The sequence below is a fragment of the Frankliniella occidentalis genome, unplaced genomic scaffold (assembly GCF_000697945.3).
Source record: "Frankliniella occidentalis isolate FOCC.00 unplaced genomic scaffold, Focc_3.1 Scaffold80, whole genome shotgun sequence".
In the NCBI taxonomy this organism is placed as follows: Eukaryota; Metazoa; Arthropoda; class Insecta; order Thysanoptera; family Thripidae; genus Frankliniella; species Frankliniella occidentalis.
Genome location: NW_026267210.1, coordinates 630,964 through 646,936, shown reverse-complemented (window position 1 = coordinate 646,936; position 15,973 = coordinate 630,964). Strand labels below are relative to the sequence as shown.

At 41.7% G+C, this 15,973-nt stretch overlaps 4 protein-coding genes across 10 annotated transcripts in view; 3 read left to right on the top strand and 1 right to left on the bottom strand.

Annotated features, from left to right (window-relative positions):
- Positions 1 to 176: 176 nt before the first annotated feature.
- LOC113211081 (septin-2) lies at positions 177 to 4,596 on the top strand. Of its 5 annotated transcripts, none has more exons than XM_026429335.2 (10): positions 226 to 340; positions 1,033 to 1,074; positions 1,620 to 1,737; positions 1,823 to 1,965; positions 2,049 to 2,242; positions 2,324 to 2,435; positions 2,504 to 2,696; positions 2,778 to 2,905; positions 3,001 to 3,174; positions 3,267 to 4,596. In XM_026429335.2, the coding sequence occupies exons 1-10, from the start codon at positions 296 to 298 to the stop codon at positions 3,450 to 3,452; spliced, it is 1,335 nt and encodes a 444-aa protein (XP_026285120.1). In that variant the 5' UTR covers positions 226 to 295; the 3' UTR covers positions 3,453 to 4,596. The 5 variants fall into 5 exon arrangements, with proteins under 5 accessions (XP_026285123.1, XP_026285124.1, XP_026285120.1 ...); XM_026429334.2 differs by having other exon boundaries at positions 227 to 340; positions 1,033 to 1,083; XM_026429336.2 differs by having other exon boundaries at positions 237 to 325; positions 1,033 to 1,083.
- Positions 4,597 to 5,111: 515 nt separating this feature from the next.
- LOC113211080 (uncharacterized) lies at positions 5,112 to 7,459 on the top strand. Its single transcript, XM_026429333.2, has 7 exons — positions 5,112 to 5,407; positions 5,522 to 5,671; positions 5,776 to 5,917; positions 5,999 to 6,189; positions 6,273 to 6,447; positions 6,536 to 6,660; positions 6,741 to 7,459. Exons 1-7 carry the CDS (start codon positions 5,318 to 5,320, stop codon positions 7,221 to 7,223), a joined length of 1,356 nt encoding a protein of 451 aa, XP_026285118.1. The 5' UTR covers positions 5,112 to 5,317; the 3' UTR covers positions 7,224 to 7,459.
- Positions 7,460 to 7,483: 24 nt separating this feature from the next.
- LOC113211082 (RNA-binding protein squid-like) lies at positions 7,484 to 9,903 on the bottom strand. Its single transcript, XM_026429340.2, has one exon. It carries the CDS (start codon positions 9,754 to 9,756, stop codon positions 8,896 to 8,898), a length of 861 nt encoding a protein of 286 aa, XP_026285125.1. The 5' UTR covers positions 9,757 to 9,903; the 3' UTR covers positions 7,484 to 8,895.
- Positions 9,904 to 12,113: 2,210 nt separating this feature from the next.
- LOC127749700 (AF4/FMR2 family member lilli-like) overlaps positions 12,114 to 15,973 on the top strand; it is a 70,314-nt gene continuing 66,454 nt past the window's right edge. The window contains exons 1-2 of one of the 3 annotated variants that reach the window (XM_052268981.1): positions 12,114 to 12,498; positions 13,460 to 13,511. In XM_052268981.1, the coding sequence (XP_052124941.1) occupies positions 13,483 to 13,511 (29 nt within the window). In that variant the 5' untranslated portion in view covers positions 12,114 to 12,498; positions 13,460 to 13,482. Of the gene's footprint in view, positions 12,499 to 12,569; positions 12,646 to 13,459; positions 13,512 to 15,973 lie in introns of those variants that run through there. The other 2 variants (XM_052268980.1, XM_052268982.1) reach the window with 2 other exon arrangements.

Genomic DNA, 15,973 nt, shown 5'->3' with positions numbered 1-15,973 from the left:
CATGTTAATATTCAGCTAACTTCCTAGGAATGTGAAAAAACATACAGCGAATAGATCCGCCTTCGCGGCTTAAGGTGTTAACGTTGTGCTGACAGCGCCACAGCGCCCTCTCTGTGCAATCTTCTCAGCTCTTTCCCTTCTTTCCCCTTCTCCGTCTATCCCTCTCCCTCTCTCCTCCCCATCCTCCCCGCCTCCCCCAACCTCTCATCCTCTCCTCTCTCCCAAGTCGAAGTCGGCTGCATCCGCTTGCTTACGCCCAACGGCACCGCACAGAACAAGTTCATTCAAAACAAAAATGGCATCGGCGGAGGTTGAGCGAGTTCGCGTAAGTTCCACAAAGGTATTTATTTCCTCTTTTAGAAAGCATAGGTGGATTTCGCTGTATGTCGGCCTATGTTTCTGTGCGTTTGGCTCTTCATGGTGAAATTTGTGAGGCCGAATGACGTCCAAATTAGCTGGAAGAAGTCTGACAGCGGCAGGGCATCGCCCTTCCGCTTCAAGTCGTTGTATTTTTATTGATAGGTTTTGTGGGTTGGTGCGGATTTCTTAACAGTGAAACAATAGTGACTTTCATGTTTAGTTTATTCTCTATATTTTTGGCCCCCCACTTATTAAAACCTAATTTAGAACACTTCTCTTCGCGTCCTAACCTAAAATGTCAAAAGGTTGGGACACTAACAGACTAAAACTCCATTTCTTCAAGTTCTGAGTTAAATACCTCTGTTTTCTAGACAATAAACATCGTGCGCACACTTTTTAATGCCAATGAATTAATCTCTTATCAAGCTTACATACACGTAAGTTCTATAATCATCACGAAGCAGGAGTAAGAACACAATTACAGCGCACATTATTGTAAGAAATAGGTGCTGTACATATTCTTTTGTAAATAGTGCCACATCATGAAATAATGTCAGATTTTGCGTGTATTGTACTGTCCACATTGTATTTTACTAAACTTAGTATTTTAGACGTAACAAAAAAGAAATGTTTTGGCATTTTTCAAAATTCAAATTGCCTTTTTATTCACAGCCTCCTTTACCAGATCCCTCAACTAAGCCAGTTGTCGGGAAGGTACGTCAGGTAGGCTAAACTTCAGATCTGCCGCCTTCACGTGTTAGTCAATAGGAATGAGTAAATCCGTATTTCTCTCTCTTTTTTTTTTTTTTTTTGTAACACTTGGTCATGTTAGGCTTTATCAAAAAGCCTGTACATTACAGTCCAACTTCTTAGCATGGATTATTTGTACAAAGCTATAAACTAGCTATTTGTAAACTTAAAGACATAGTAGCATGAATGCACTGCTTGCTGTCTTTTCTTTGCAATCACATGTCATTAAATGTTTGATAAAAGTGCTTATTTATCCATGTTGCTTTTCCATTTGTTCAAGGGGGCGTTATTAAGTTTACTTTATTTTTGCCATGTTTCTGATTTTTGCTTAGGCATATTTTGACCACAAGCAATTATGTGTAAAAGTGTTTGCACTATTATCATTCAACCGTATCTGTATAACTTAATCAGGCATGTTGGCGCACATTCAGCTGTCTGCAAAATTTTAGTGCACACCTCTGTAACTTTAACTTTCTTTTTCTTTCACTAATTATAATGTTGATTTTCAGGTTGATGGACCTATTCGCAACCTCAAGTTGTCAGGACATGTTGGATTTGACAGCCTTCCTGACCAGCTTGTTAACAAGTCAGTGCAAAATGGATTCATCTTCAACATCCTCTGTATTGGTAAGAACATTTCCAATCAACCATTCTTGCTTTTTATTTTCTCAAGATAAAATTTTTTAATTGAACTTCTTGTCCCTTCTTTTAGGTGAAACTGGACTTGGAAAATCAACCCTTATGGACTCTCTTTTCAACACCAGCTTTGAATCATCAGCGAGTCCACATTCTCTCCCTTCTGTAAAATTGAAGGCACATACTTACGAGTTGCAAGAAAGCAATGTTCGTCTGAAGGTATAAAATATATCACACACTTCTCTTTTATTATATTTTTTACATTATTTCAAAAGAGTACTACCATTTTCTTACTCTTACAGCTCACAATTGTTGATACTGTGGGTTATGGTGACCAAATAAATAAGGAAGATAGTTTTAAGGCTATTGTTGATTACATTGATGCTCAATTTGAATCATATCTTCAAGAGGAGTTAAAAATCAAGCGTTCTCTTGCCACTTTTCATGACACTCGTATTCATGTTTGCCTCTACTTTATTTGCCCAACAGGTCATGGGTATGTATTTCCCCTAAATTTAAGAGCAGTTCTATTCTTTCAATATAACCATACTTAAAGTTGTACACTCTCTTTTTATAGATTGAAGTCTATTGACTTGATGTGTATGAAGAAATTGGACACAAAAGTGAACATTATTCCAATCATTGCTAAAGCTGACACTATTTCCAAGACAGAATTACAGAAGTTTAAGGTTTGTAATCTTGCCTTTGTATTGATCAGTTGGCCCCTACTTTGACTAATTACCTCATGTAAATGTAGGAAAAAATTGTACACGAACTTTCCAACAATGGAGTTCAAATTTACCAATTTCCTGTTGATGATGAAAATGTCACAGAAGTCAATGCACAAATGAACTCTCATGTTCCCTTTGCTGTTGTTGGGAGTACTGACTTTGTGAGAGTTGGTAACAAAATGATGCGTTCAAGGCAATATCCGTGGGGCACAGTACAAGGTATGAACCAAACTATAATTACTTATAAATATTTTGTATGTGTTTGTTCTCTGTATAATTTTACCCATTCTTTTCGTATAGTGGAAAACGAAAGTCATTGTGACTTCGTGAAACTGAGAGAAATGCTTATTAGGACTAACATGGAAGACATGCGTGAAAAAACACACATGCGCCACTATGAGCTATACCGGAAGAAACGTCTAGAGCAGGTATTTATCTATAAACTGTATCCTAGTTTTGAATCTATACATTTTTTATTTATATTATCTTACACTATGACTGAAACTATATTTACTTCTCTTAGATGGGCTTCACTGATGTTGATTCAGACAACAAACCAGTAAGTTTCCAACAGTCCTTTGAGCAAAAGCGTTCCCACCACCTACAAGAACTTCAACAAAAAGAAGATGAAATGAGGCAGATGTTTGTCAACAGAGTTAAGGAAAAGGAGCTTGAGCTGAAAGATGAAGAGAAAGATGTATGTATCTACACTCTAAAATTCTGATTGTGTCTATGTCAACTTGTTTCCACTCTACGACAAAAGATAAATCTCTTCAAATTCTTTTTCAGCTACATTCCAAATTTGATAAGCTAAAGAAAGACCACTCAGAGGAGAAACGCAAATTAGATGAGTTGCGTAAAACAATGGAGGAAGACATCATTGAGTTTAACCGCCGCAAAACTCAGATAGCACAACAGCAGGCTTTGAGTTCTAGCCATCACACTTTGACTCTAGGAAAAAGCAAAAAAAAGTAAATCTGAATGGATAGTTGGGGTTATTCACACTCTTACACACGGGATGTAGTTTACCATCATTTGAGTTCATCCCAACCAAAAATTAAATTTACTCTTAAATTTTTCAAGTATGTGATGTGTAAGAATTTTGTGTTTGGCCAGAATCAAGATGTTCTTGTGGGTTGCTCAGTATTTACAGTATGATTTTCCTCCTAAGCCCCAAGTAATGTGTAGTTCAAGTTTTAAAGAGCATCAGCTGTTAATTTGCAACAGCTTAAACTCTTTGTAGAACGTAAAGTAGTCATCTTGAAATTTTTAGCTTGTGCTTTTCTTTTTCCCCTTGTTTTTTCTCTTTCTCCTCCCTCCAGCCATTGTTAATTTATTATCTGTATAATTGCTCTGTTGATGTGTTAAGATTTGCACTCTATTCCATGAACATGTAGCAATTTCCAGCTACTTTATGAAATTCTCTCAACTGTAGCATGATGATTAACTCAAGTGCTTTTGAACCATTATTTTTATTAGTTTGAATTTCACTTCTACTTTACCATTCCTTTCTAAACCAGAAAGTTTCACTTTTCTCATTATGTTTGATCAAACTTCTACATTTCTATGAAAGATCTGATGTTTTGTTTTATAAGTTTTTAAAGTTGTTTCAATCTAAAATGAATCTCTCTTTATTTAATTTTATTCAGTTTTGGGAGGCAACAAGGGCTTTTAACATTTATGTGACTTTCTTTTACGTGATTTTTATATGCCTCCTGTACTGATGATCAAGTTCTGCACTAAAATTATCCATGGAAAGCAGTGAATGAATTTTAAATTGGTACAATTTTACATGCATGTGAGTTTTTATTAACCAGTCCTTGATTGTACTTTGATATTACAAGTATTACAATATTTATGTTATTGCATGGATCATGTAATGTATTTCCTTATTTTCTTCCATGTTAACTATAAGAGTATTTTTACATTTTCCGTATATCTATCCCTATGGACTCCTCTTTTGACTAGTGGTGGCAGATGTTCATCCAAGCAATATCTTTTAGTGGACCTCATTTATCAAGCTTATACCAAATAGATACATTGCTCTTAACTAACATTTTAGACTTAGGTTGAAGACCTTGGAAGTTGTCAAATAAAATTTAATTGTAATAATTTTGAACCTTGACTTGTTATTGGAGTGCCCTTATGTTACTACTTCATCTGTAGGGCAGAAACTGCGAATGTTTCCTGAACGCCCAATGTCAATCCGCAGAGAAAAACATTATGCTTGAGAACAGGCTCAAGCGTGTTTGCGTGATTTGCGTCCTCCACCCTGACGTTTTCGTGACAATTTTTTGTTTTGAAATTGCTTTGAAGTTGAAGCATCACCTAGATTCCCCGGTGTCGCTTTCGAGAGCTGAAGTGTGGTTTCTAGCTCAGCCGCTAGGGGTGCTAGCGGTGCCAGAGGTTTTCGCGCGTCGATTTTCTGCTGTTTTTTCTTTTATGTCGTCTGCTTTCGCCGCTGCCAACTGCCAAAGTATTAATTTATGAAATATTGGGAGGTTTAATATTAATTTGCATAATATTGTAGATAAAATCTTGTATAATTTAAAAATACTTTTGCAAACAGACCTTTAGGAAAAGCCTTATTATGACTCAAATAATCACATTTGAAAACATTTTCTTGCGTGTGGCTGCGTTATCGAACTCCTTTTAAAAATGCTTGAACATCAACAAACACGCCTGAAAAGTGAAAAGTTTTGACTTGACTTGGCGTTTCATAAATGTTTGTTGTGGGTTTTTTGTGTGTATTGTGATTGTTACGCCGCATGTGTCAACAATCAGCTCCCCAATTGCTGTTGTATTAAATTATCACTTAGGCAAACTCATCCGCCCAGAAAATGGCGAATCTCTCAGCTTATCAACGATTACGAAAAGCCAACCTGAACGAGAATACGGAGGTGTTGCTGCAGTACGGCTTGCAGGCGCCGGTAATTTTAATTTGTCTGATTGACTTTTGTGATTTATTTTTAGAACTTGTTTTGCATCTCATTTGTGGACGATTAACGAAATAATTAGCCGGCATGTCTTCATGTCCATCTTAGGTGGTAGAAACGAGTTCTTTGACAATACTCAATACTGAAGAGCGAAAGAAGAAATCTGCACCTAAACCCAAACCGGCTAAGAAGAAGCTAAAGGAAAAATTCCAGTTTGTTGGAAGGCGGACATCATTCCGAGTGCGCTTGAAGGTTCAGGTAAGTTCATCTGTACCACTTTTAGCTCATTTTCTTCTGACACACAAATTACCAATGAAATACTCAAATTCTAACTGATGCACTATGATTCTAATCTGATTCAGCAAGAATGTTACGAGGACTATGAATCCCTGAAGGATAGTGATGAGGAAGAGCAAGACGAAGTGCAGCTCATGAAAAATCTTAGTCAACCAAATCGTAATGTTGCTCGCCCTCCACGTCCAAATACTTACGGATCCATAGATGGTATACCACATTTTATTGTTCTATATTCTACGTGATTGATAGTGACATCTTAATTTTCATGTTTATTATTTGACAATGCAGGTGTTAGAGTTGGAACTTGGTGGGAAACACGTCTAGACTGTAATTATGATGGCATACATAGACCAACTGTTGCTGGCATCCATCAAGGTCCAGATGGTGCCTACTCTGTTGCACTCTCTGGCGGATATGAAGATGATGTGGATCTGGGAGACTCTTTTACCTATACTGGAGAGGGTGGACGAGATTTAAAGGTAATCACACATTTGTTGTGTGTGTTTCCTGGTGTAGTGGAATAACTTGTAGTTATCCTACAATTTATGTATTCTGTCATTAGGGAACAGCAAATAATCCAAAGAATTTAAGGACTGCTCCCCAGTCGAAAGACCAGCAATTGGTGAGAGGAAACTTAGCCTTGTCAAGGAATGTGGAGACAGGAAATCCTGTTCGAGTTATTCGTGGATACAAGTTAAACAGCAAGTTTGCCCCTGAAAGAGGATACCGTTACGATGGTACAGTACTGCTTTCGAACCTTCAATATATCTGCACAAGGAAACGCTGAAGCATTTTCCTTATTCTCTAAATTTTTGTTGCTTTCAGGCCTGTACAACATTACAAAATTCTGGGAATCTTATGGAAAATCAGGTTTTAAAGTATACAAGTTTGCATTCCAGCGATGTGATCCAGAGCCAGCTCCATGGCACCAAAGTACCAGTCCACCGAAGGTAAAAATATCTTGAAGCTGTTCTCTATTCTAGTTCTTCACTGACCATGATTTTCTCACATGTTTTTGTTTGGTTTGCAGGCAAGAACTGATGGTACAGAAGAAGTAGAGAAGGAAAGTGAAGACAGTTGTAACAGTTCTAATTCAAGTCAAGTAATGAAGTCACCTGTTAAGAGAGCATCCTGTTCTTTTCTGTCTGAGGAGACTGATTGGCATGGTTGGCCTAATGCATATGATCTTCCTAAAATAGGCTGTTTAAGTATTAAGTGTGGTGATGGAGAAGAAAAGTTGTGCTTAACTGGAGATGCTTGGATACTAGCAGGAGACTTGACCCAAAATTCTACTGTCACTATGTCTTGTGCAGATAACCACAAGAACTCTAGAATAAAAAGTGCTAAACGTGTAACTTTTGATGATGAAGTTAAATCGAATAACCCATATGAGCTGAATGAATATGACTGTAAGTTAGGTATGACATGTGACTGGTTAGGGTGGAGTGAAGAGGGCTTGTCTATTCTCGATTGCCCCTCAACTTTCAATTGTACTTTACATGATAATTGTTAAGCTTGATGAATGGCAATTCTTTTAAAACAATATTTTTTCTCTCTAATATTTGTTATTTCAAAATATTTTATATGTGTAGAAACTGCATGTTTTATTCATTGGGTGTAGTTAAGTGATTCTTTCCGTATCTTTGACATCTCTCAAATTTTGCATCTTTGTAACTGACTTGAAAGCAATGTGTTCTCATTCCCATGCAATATCTGAAAGTCAATATAATAATTTTTATTTTAGCAGAAGGTTTTTGTAGAAATGAATTGCTCTTATATCCAAACCCATCAATTTATTAAGACAAAAAGAAATTAACATTGAAGACACAAAAAGAAATATATCACAACACTTCTCCAGCTTAATTTTGAGATTCTACTTGAACAGATTTTGGACCCTGTGATGATCTGTGGTATCACAATAACATTTCAAACTTGTATAACTGATAATAATTATTACATATCACAATGCAGATGACAAAATATTGAAGACATTGGAAATATACTCATAATTATTTGTTCAGGTCATATACTAAACCTCAATACACTTTTGGCCACTTCTCCTAAAACAAATTTTGTAAGCTTAGCGTAGTTTCAATGACTAGCAGGTCCATGGCATTGATACTAGAATTAGATTCTTCGCATGCATTCTAAACAATTTAAATACATTTTTGTATTAACAAATTTATTGATTACCACAGTGAACTAATGGAAGCTAAACACAGAAAAAACTCCAAAATGTCAATCAGTCTTAAGCCATGGTTAAATGACAGCAAGCAAAATTCATTGAAGTGCATATTCTTAACTTCCACTTTAAAAGGGAAAAGCACTGGCAGCTTTCTGAAGATTTTACCAATATTTATCTAGTATGGTCAACTTCTGATCAGTCTAAAGGCTCTGCAATTTCAAAACCAACCACTAAGTGACATAAGTATATCATGAACCACAGAGCTGAATACTGCATAGGAATATACCTAAGATAATCTCAGTAATACAACACATAAATATATGGCGGCTCTAAATTGATGAACTACAATGCAGTCTTTGATTGAAATATATAACACTATGTAAGTGTTCACACACATATCAGTTTACAGGTGGACATGAAATATAGTAATTTTATCGTTGCTCTATAGTAATCACAGGAGATCAAGAGATAATCCTCAAAATGCTAACAGTTTAAAGAAACTCTTGATGGGAGTTAGCCATAACAGAATATGATTCATTCAATAAATCCACTTCCATTTCAATAAATAGAACAAAACAACATGTTCTACTACTATCACTAGTGATTTTTTGAATTAAATTTCAGTCCTTAAATTTGAAATTATACCAAAATATTCTAGTAATGCTGAGTGAATCAGCTTGTCATAGGCATAAAATGAAAGGTGACCTACTTTGAGCCAGCTGTAATGAATATTTTTGTAGGTAAATATATGTTACTTCCAGTCTTGTGAAATCAAAGTAGAAGGTAATAAGAGATAAATAGTGATATGAAATATAAATCTCATAATGCAACAAACATTTTGCTAATAACTAGATATATACCTAGATTAATTATAACAAGGAGAAACAACAAGAAAAAAAGAAAAAGTTACTGGACCCTTAATCACAAGGGAACAAAAAACCTGAAAAAACTGTTGTTCCTTGTACAATATTAGGGTTTCCTTACACAAATATAGGTGATATTAGTAAGGTTGATGCCTTGAAAACTGGCGATTATTTCGAGGTTTACTGTTGCCGTTACCATTACCCCCGTAAGAGCCTTGGCTGTCGTAACCACCATAATTGTCATATGATGAATAACTTCCATAATCATAACCATTACCATAATTGCTATAGCCGTAACTGTCATAGCCATAGCCCGATCCACCATACCCTTGGCCCCAAGCACCCATTCTTCCTCCTCCTCCTCCTCCACCACCACCACCACCGAATCGTCCCATTTCAGGATTGGCACGGACTTTCTTTACATCAACCTCTTTTCCATTGATGAACTGCTTAGGGGTTTTCAGAACGTTTAGCATGGTGTCCTTAGACTCAAAAGTGACAAAACAGAAACCTTTGCGTTGATTCTTCTTCTTGTCAAAAGGAGCTTGGAACTCAACAATAGTACCATATTGAGAGAAGTAACCTTTGATGTCGTCATCAGAGATTTCAGGGGTGAGTCCACCAACAAACACCTTGCCTTGCTGAGCTTTCTTCGACACCCGCTTTGGGTCCACTTTCCGTTTTTGAATGTAGTGGTCACCAGCGGCTAAGAGCTTATCAATGGTCTTCGGGTTGTTGAAGACGATGAAAGCGAAGCCCCTAGATTGTCCCGTGAACTGGTCGATTTTCACGGTAACGCTCTCAATCTCGCCGAACTGACCGAAGTACTCCTTCAGTTCGCGGTCTGTAGTTTGTCTGCTTAGGCCACCGACAAACAGTTTCTTGTCATCGTCCTTGCCTGGAATGCCGGCCGTCCCCCGGTGCTCGCCTGACCCGCCTCCGGCACCACCTCCATTGCCGCCTCCACTGCCAGAACTCACGTCCTGATAAAAGTCCATCTCGGTAGATACTGGTGAAACTCCTTTTATCCTTCGGTTTATGGAAGGAAAGTTGACAGGATGGGCAGAAATTCAGGCCAACCAAGCGACCATCAACACAAGAACAGTTTTAGTTGAAAACAAAAGCCGGTTTTTGTGGAGACGCTCCGTTCCGTTGTTGAGCATGTTTGACAACCTACGCAGTCTACAAAGTTGCTCTGGAATGTTTAGAATGCTTCAAATTTCAATGTGTATCCCATGTCACACCTAAATCGGTGCCAACGCTTCTTATCTTCCCGTGCATCAGCTTTAGACTAAAATGGTTCATATACAATATATGGGCAAACAACAAGGATTGCTTTCAGAAAAAGGTGTTGGCTAACCGGAAATCAATACCGCGCCGCTTTGAATAGTTTGTTTTTTGCAAACTCTCTACAGGTTTAAGAAAACGCGAATATAGAAATACGTCCCAATTAAAACAGAGATAATACAACAGAATTATTAATCCACAGAGTAGAGAAAAATGTCAAACCAAAATTTTTCACAATAGTGTTTTAAATGGGACAGCCTAGAGTAGTGCTGAATTGGACGCCCTAGCAACGGGCTTAAAAAGCAAGAAGCTTGAGAATGCACAGCTACAGACGGCTAGTACAAACCTATTGGAAATTTTCGAAATTTTTGATCAGATAAGAGTGATTTTGAACTTTTAAAAATATTTTTCATCAAAAGTTGTGACATCCTCATAAAAAGGTCGTTTGGTTGTTTGGTTGGACGTTTTAGCAATTTTAAAACTAAAACTCGTTTGATTCGACATTTGACGGATTAAGTTGGTGTAAGTCCACCCGGATGTGGTAGTACTCCACATATGTGGAGTGCGGCATGACCACTATGTGGCCACGCTCCATGTTAAAATACCCAATGGGCAATGAAATGTCAGACTGATGTCAGAACGATATCAGTTATTAGAAACGTGTCAATTTTAGGACCACATTTTTTATCAACCTGATGCGAAAACCGACAAATTTCTGATATCTGACGTCGTTTTGATATCGGTTTGATATTGCATTGCTCACTAGGTAGGAACCGAAAATGTCCCTCATCCCCCCCCCCCCCCCCGCCAGAAATGCTACCTCTATACGACGTCTAATGTCCTATCTTTTGGACCATTTACCATTTAGACGTCTGGCTGTGTCAAGGTGTTAAAGGAATGCTCAATATAACGTCGTTATAGCTGTCCTAAAATAAATTAATGCAGGAACTTTGAGAGAAGCGGCTACATCAGTAGTTCTTTCATTAACTAGGACGAAATAGCCGAGATCGAACTGAAATTCTCACTTAAGGTCAGATGAGCTCTGCATTCGCTTTCCACTCGAACGCTTTTTGTTTTTGTTTTTTCCGCGTGCGACTTGGGTGTGCCTGCGATACACTGCGATACACTCGATGCACTGCAAGAAGTATACCCGCACAAGGTGGGAGGAGGGGGGAGCACCTTTAGTCCATTGGCTCTAATATGCGTTTACTTTACGCATCAACCGACAGTTCGGATAAGCTCGTGGTGAAGACGATTTTTTGACTGCTACGTCCACTGCGTCCATTATTAGGGAATGACAAGAGTTCTTGTCTCATACGGCTGCTCGCCCTCCCATTTCTAACTGGGCATTCCCCAACGTCGAGTGTTTCGAATCACTTCCCTTTCTCCATTTTCTTTCTACGCGCGATCAGTCCAAAGTATCATGAAGGGTGCTATTTTAAAACTGAGTTAGGGGTTGATTGATGTTCAGCTTTTTCTTTCCCCTCACACTCTAAGGAAGAAAGCCATGGGTTAAAGTGTGCGATAATGAGTCAACTCTCATCCCATGTATGTGCCCATGACTTTTTGGAGAGAACTATGGACATACATGTAGGGAATACCAACTCCTGTGGCGCTCGTTTCTGCGGTTGACGCGCACATCGGAAAGAGTACGGTCAATCGGCCCTAACCTGCCCCGTCCGGCCGCCCCGGCCCGCGTGCGTGCGAGAGAGACGCCGAGCGACAAGCTTGTGTTGATTCGACTGCACTCGGGCTCGAGCGAGGCGAAGGCGACTAGCGGCCGCTACGCGGGGTGCGTGAGAACGCGCTCGTGCCGTCCTTGTCCCTCGCCGCGGCCGCGATAGGGGTGCACGCGAGTGCGAGGGAAGCTGCGTCCAGACAAGAGGGTCGCTTGGGTTGCTTGGGTCGCTTGGGTCTCTGAGCCGGCGCAGAAGCCACGTTTTGGTTCTCTGCGCAGACCTCAGAGACCCCACAGCGACCCAAACAACCCAAGCGACCCAAGCGACCCTCTTGTCTGGACGCAGCTGGAGACGGCGCGTGTGAGCGGCGTGCGGGTGTTGCTCGCAGTGCTCCCTCTCGCCTCTTTAGCTCTTAGCGCCCTCTTGGACAGATCCATGTTCGACCTTGTTGCTCCGCAAGGCGCTGCTCCGAGTTTGCGAGCTTCTAGAAAGCACTGAAAATAATATCATGGCGATCAAAATGACGGGAATTTATCGGATTTGTGTTGTTTAAATACGTAAGAATTGATAATCGCTTGTGTTGTTGTCAGTTTGGAACTTGTTAAAAACTTGGAAATTTCAAGTTTGGTGCGTAGCGCCGTATTGTTTGTGAGACGAGAACTGACAAGGGAAATGAGATTAAACCCGCGGTAGTTGTCTTCTTTTCAGCTCATTCATCTGATGGGTAAGTTTCCATTCATCTGATGTACAGGGATGGGGACCTAGCGAATACTGGTGGGTACTTACTAGGCACTTTGGTTGGGGCCTAAAGAAGTATTTGTAATTTCGATGCGATTACCATTTCGGTGTCACAAAGTGCCTATCTTGAAAAGACAGTGGGACGGCCTAGCCTTCTCGTCTGGCCAGTACTTCGTGCGTGAGGTTTGTTTTCAATGCATTGTGAGGTTATAGTCGCGGAGGACAATTGTCACCCAATACCTGTCGCAAGCTGAGACTAAGATTCCGTGGCATTGAGGATGACCTTTCTTGTTATTGTGATTTTAGTATCATTTCGTCTAAATATTTATGCTTGAGGTGTGAACTTCAAATATTTATTTGCTTAACCTTTATTTCCTCTCCTTGAGGAAGGTTAATACTGAAGGCATCTTTGTGTTCTATTACTTCCTACATATACTTGAGATAGCGTTGTGTGAATTTTCTATCAGTTAAGTCTTAAATGACCAAATATAATTAAACATTTGTGGTCATATATTGATATAAATTGTCAGCATTTATGGTGCTTGTCAAAATGTTTGTTTGGGACTTAATTTTATTTATGTTATCTCATCCAATGCTGTCCTTTTTTTGTTTTGAAAGGAGGCATAGTTTAGAGTCCACTATTTTTGGTTTGCCCATTTTAATGTCAGGCTCAGCAAGAAAATTATATGATCATTTGCAATCATCAGCTGTTGTCCTCTACATTCCTGTTTTCATGCACAACTTAGCACTCCTTTTAATAACAATTCTGAATTACTTTACTTGCTGCCAAATCTGTCCAAGTGTTTTTTCTTGGACCTTATAACTGGATTGACCCGTGTCCTGGTTGTGTTTTATGTCTTCTTACCGATTTTGGACGGGGTACATTTTTGTTTACTAAGTTGTATATATAGAACTCAGCTCTATTAGCGTGCGAATGTGGCATCTTAATTAAGATGTTTTACATTTTGATAAATTTATTTGTGTTTTTTCCCCTTAGGTGCAGACAATTAGCAGATTGGGATGGCTGAATTCTTTCACAACAATGAAGGGTGAGCTTTCTAAATATTTATTTTAGAGCTTTTATATTTGTGTCTCCCATGTGTTAGACTAAAGTCAATTATAAGGTACGAAGAATTTTCCTAATCTTTAGGGTAGGATGCCATAATCATACTGTATCTGTAATCATAGGTTGTTATTGTTGTTGTTGTGTTGAAGCTTTGCATGATCATTTTTGTCGTGGTGAGGGCTAGAAGTTGATTTGGAAAATAAGAACAACAGTTTGATTTTATAACATCTCTATTTCTCATGTTTGTTAGTATTTATCTCACTTGGTCCAACTATTCCAATTGTAATTAATAATAATGAATTGTGGATAATATTAGTAATTTTATAAATATAAATGTTACTGGTTGAAATAACTTAACTTCCTTTAACTATTCATCTAAACGTAAACTATTTAAGTCCATCCAAACAAGGATACAGTTTTGTGAAATTCACCATCTTAATCCCCGTATATTTCAGCTAATTAAACAATGTAAGTGTAAGAGAAAATGAATTGGTTCTAAGAAGTAGCTAACTCACTATCATTAAAAAAAATTGCTTGGTTGAAACGTTGTGCTGTTTTAATAATTTAAAATCCGGAAATGTCCCTGTGACATGTTTTGCTTTGGGGCTGTGGGTGCCGAGGGTGATAGTGTGCTGCCCATGACACCGGCCGTCGCTACGAATGCTGGGCCTCGTCAGGGCCCAACCTACTCGCCCGAACGCGACAGTTGTTGCGCAGTGGCGTGGCGTGGTGTAGCGGGCCGAGTGAGTGCGCCGCGGCTCACAGTACACATAAATCGATCTGCGAGTCGTAGTGCGTGTGATGGGTTGCCTACCTGTAGGCGCGAGACGGAGCTACGTGAGACATCGTGAGGAGGGGAGGAGTGGAGTGGGTAGGAGAGAAGAGTGTGGGTGAAGCTGGGCCCGCACCCCTCACCCCCTCCGGCTCGCCCCTCGCCCTCCGCTCATAGTCGTGTGGCCACGCCAAGCTCTGTTTCTGCGCATATAGCAGCGGCGCTCGGACGAGCAAAACAACCTCACGCTTGATGACAAAACAGTGACATGGTTTCGCGTTTGGCCGCTCCCTCCCTCGCAGCGAGTGGTTTCTGTTTCGGCGCCCGCCCTGCTCCCTTCTCTCTTCCACCCTCGTCGCGTTGACCCCCCTCGCCCCCTCACCCGGAGCGCCACCTCCCCCCTCACACTGCGCGCTCCGCGCCGCAGCCTCCGCTGCTGCCTTCGCCGTCGTGTTGTTGTTGTTGTTGTTGTTGTTTCTTCTCTTTACCCCTTCCGCCCCGTGAAGTTGCGACGTGAGTCCACTCTGTTACGTAATTTACGGAGGGAGCCGTACGGCGGCTGACGGTGGTCGCCAGCTCGGTCCGGCCGGCACGGCTGCGCGGCTGACCGGCCGGGCTGTCCGCCATGTGCCAGCTGGTCTGGTGTGTGCCCGCTGGTACCCGCCGGTGCCCACCCGCCGGAGCCGGACCAGTGAAAGGTTCTCTATCGGGCCGCCCGGAGCTCCACGGAGGTCCCGGACACAGTCCCGGAGGCCGCGTCTCGTCGTGTCGTCTTGGTCGCGGTGCCGGTGATGCTGTCGGGTGTGCCTGGCGCGCGCCGAGTAGCCGGTGGAGGTCACGGAGCAGCAGCAGCAGCAGAGCGACATGCACCGAGCAGCGAACCCCATGCTGAAGGGCGCCATGTCGAGGTGGGCAGCCGACGACATCGGTGGCGGTTGGCCGGCTGGCCACGGGTTCGACTTGTTCGATCCGCTCGGTTTTCTTGTCCTTCCTCGCTCTGATTGATTTCAACAGGTGCTGTGTGATGGCCAGCTGTCGCGGTGCCCCGAGTGCGCCCCGCACGATAGTGCCCCGCACGGTGCCCGCAGGCGGAAGGCTGTAGCTGTCGCCGCGCTTTGTTCTAGCCGTGACAGGCAGCGCATCGTTCTCTTTTTCTTTTGTCTGTCGTTTCTTTTTATTTTGTCCGCGCGCTCCGCGCCCCTGACCAGTGGCGCATGGCATAGCGCTTGCGTCACCCAGAGGAGGAGATGAGGACCGGGAGCCGGGTTCTAATACCTGCGGGGGAAAGGGGAGAGGGGGGTCTGCTGCCCTTTTGTTCTGTGCGGGGGAGGGAGGGGGCAAGATCGAGGGCACTCGCACGTGCCGCGCGGCGGGTACCCCCAGGTGAGGGAGAGGGTAGCGCGGGGGGCGGGTAGCATCCCGATAGAGTCCTGTCCGAGTGAGAGGGTGGCTCGCCTCGGCGGTGGAGGAGCAAAGGGAGGGAGCGAGCGAGCGAGAGAGAGCGTCAGGTCGATATGCACACCCCTTGCCGCTCCCCGCTCCCGACCCCCCACCACCCCTACCCCGCCGCACCCCTTGCGCCGCATGGCTCCGCCTCACCCTGCCTCCAGCCCGCCTCACCCCCGCTTCGCCCCGCCTCGCGCGCCCCCGCTGCGCCCCGCCGCGCTCGCTTT

What these genes read in the sequence shown, in the direction of transcription:
- LOC113211081 (XM_026429334.2), top strand. Translation starts at nt 296, where the DNA reads ATGGCATCGGCGGAGGTTGAGCGAGTTCGCGTAAGTTCCACAAAG. An exon ending in CAGAATTACAGAAGTTTAAG is followed by an intron (nt 2,436 to 2,503) that starts GTTTGTAATCTT and finishes ATGTAAATGTAG; the next exon opens with GAAAAAATTGTACACGAACT. An exon ending in GGAAGAAACGTCTAGAGCAG is followed by an intron (nt 2,906 to 3,000) that starts GTATTTATCTAT and finishes TACTTCTCTTAG; the next exon opens with ATGGGCTTCACTGATGTTGA.
- LOC113211080 (XM_026429333.2), top strand. Translation starts at nt 5,318, where the DNA reads ATGGCGAATCTCTCAGCTTATCAACGATTACGAAAAGCCAACCTGAAC. An exon ending in TACTTACGGATCCATAGATG is followed by an intron (nt 5,918 to 5,998) that starts GTATACCACATT and finishes TTGACAATGCAG; the next exon opens with GTGTTAGAGTTGGAACTTGG. An exon ending in AAGAGGATACCGTTACGATG is followed by an intron (nt 6,448 to 6,535) that starts GTACAGTACTGC and finishes TGTTGCTTTCAG; the next exon opens with GCCTGTACAACATTACAAAA.
- LOC113211082 (XM_026429340.2), bottom strand. Translation starts at nt 9,756, where the DNA reads ATGGACTTTTATCAGGACGTGAGTTCTGGCAGTGGAGGCGGCAATGGA.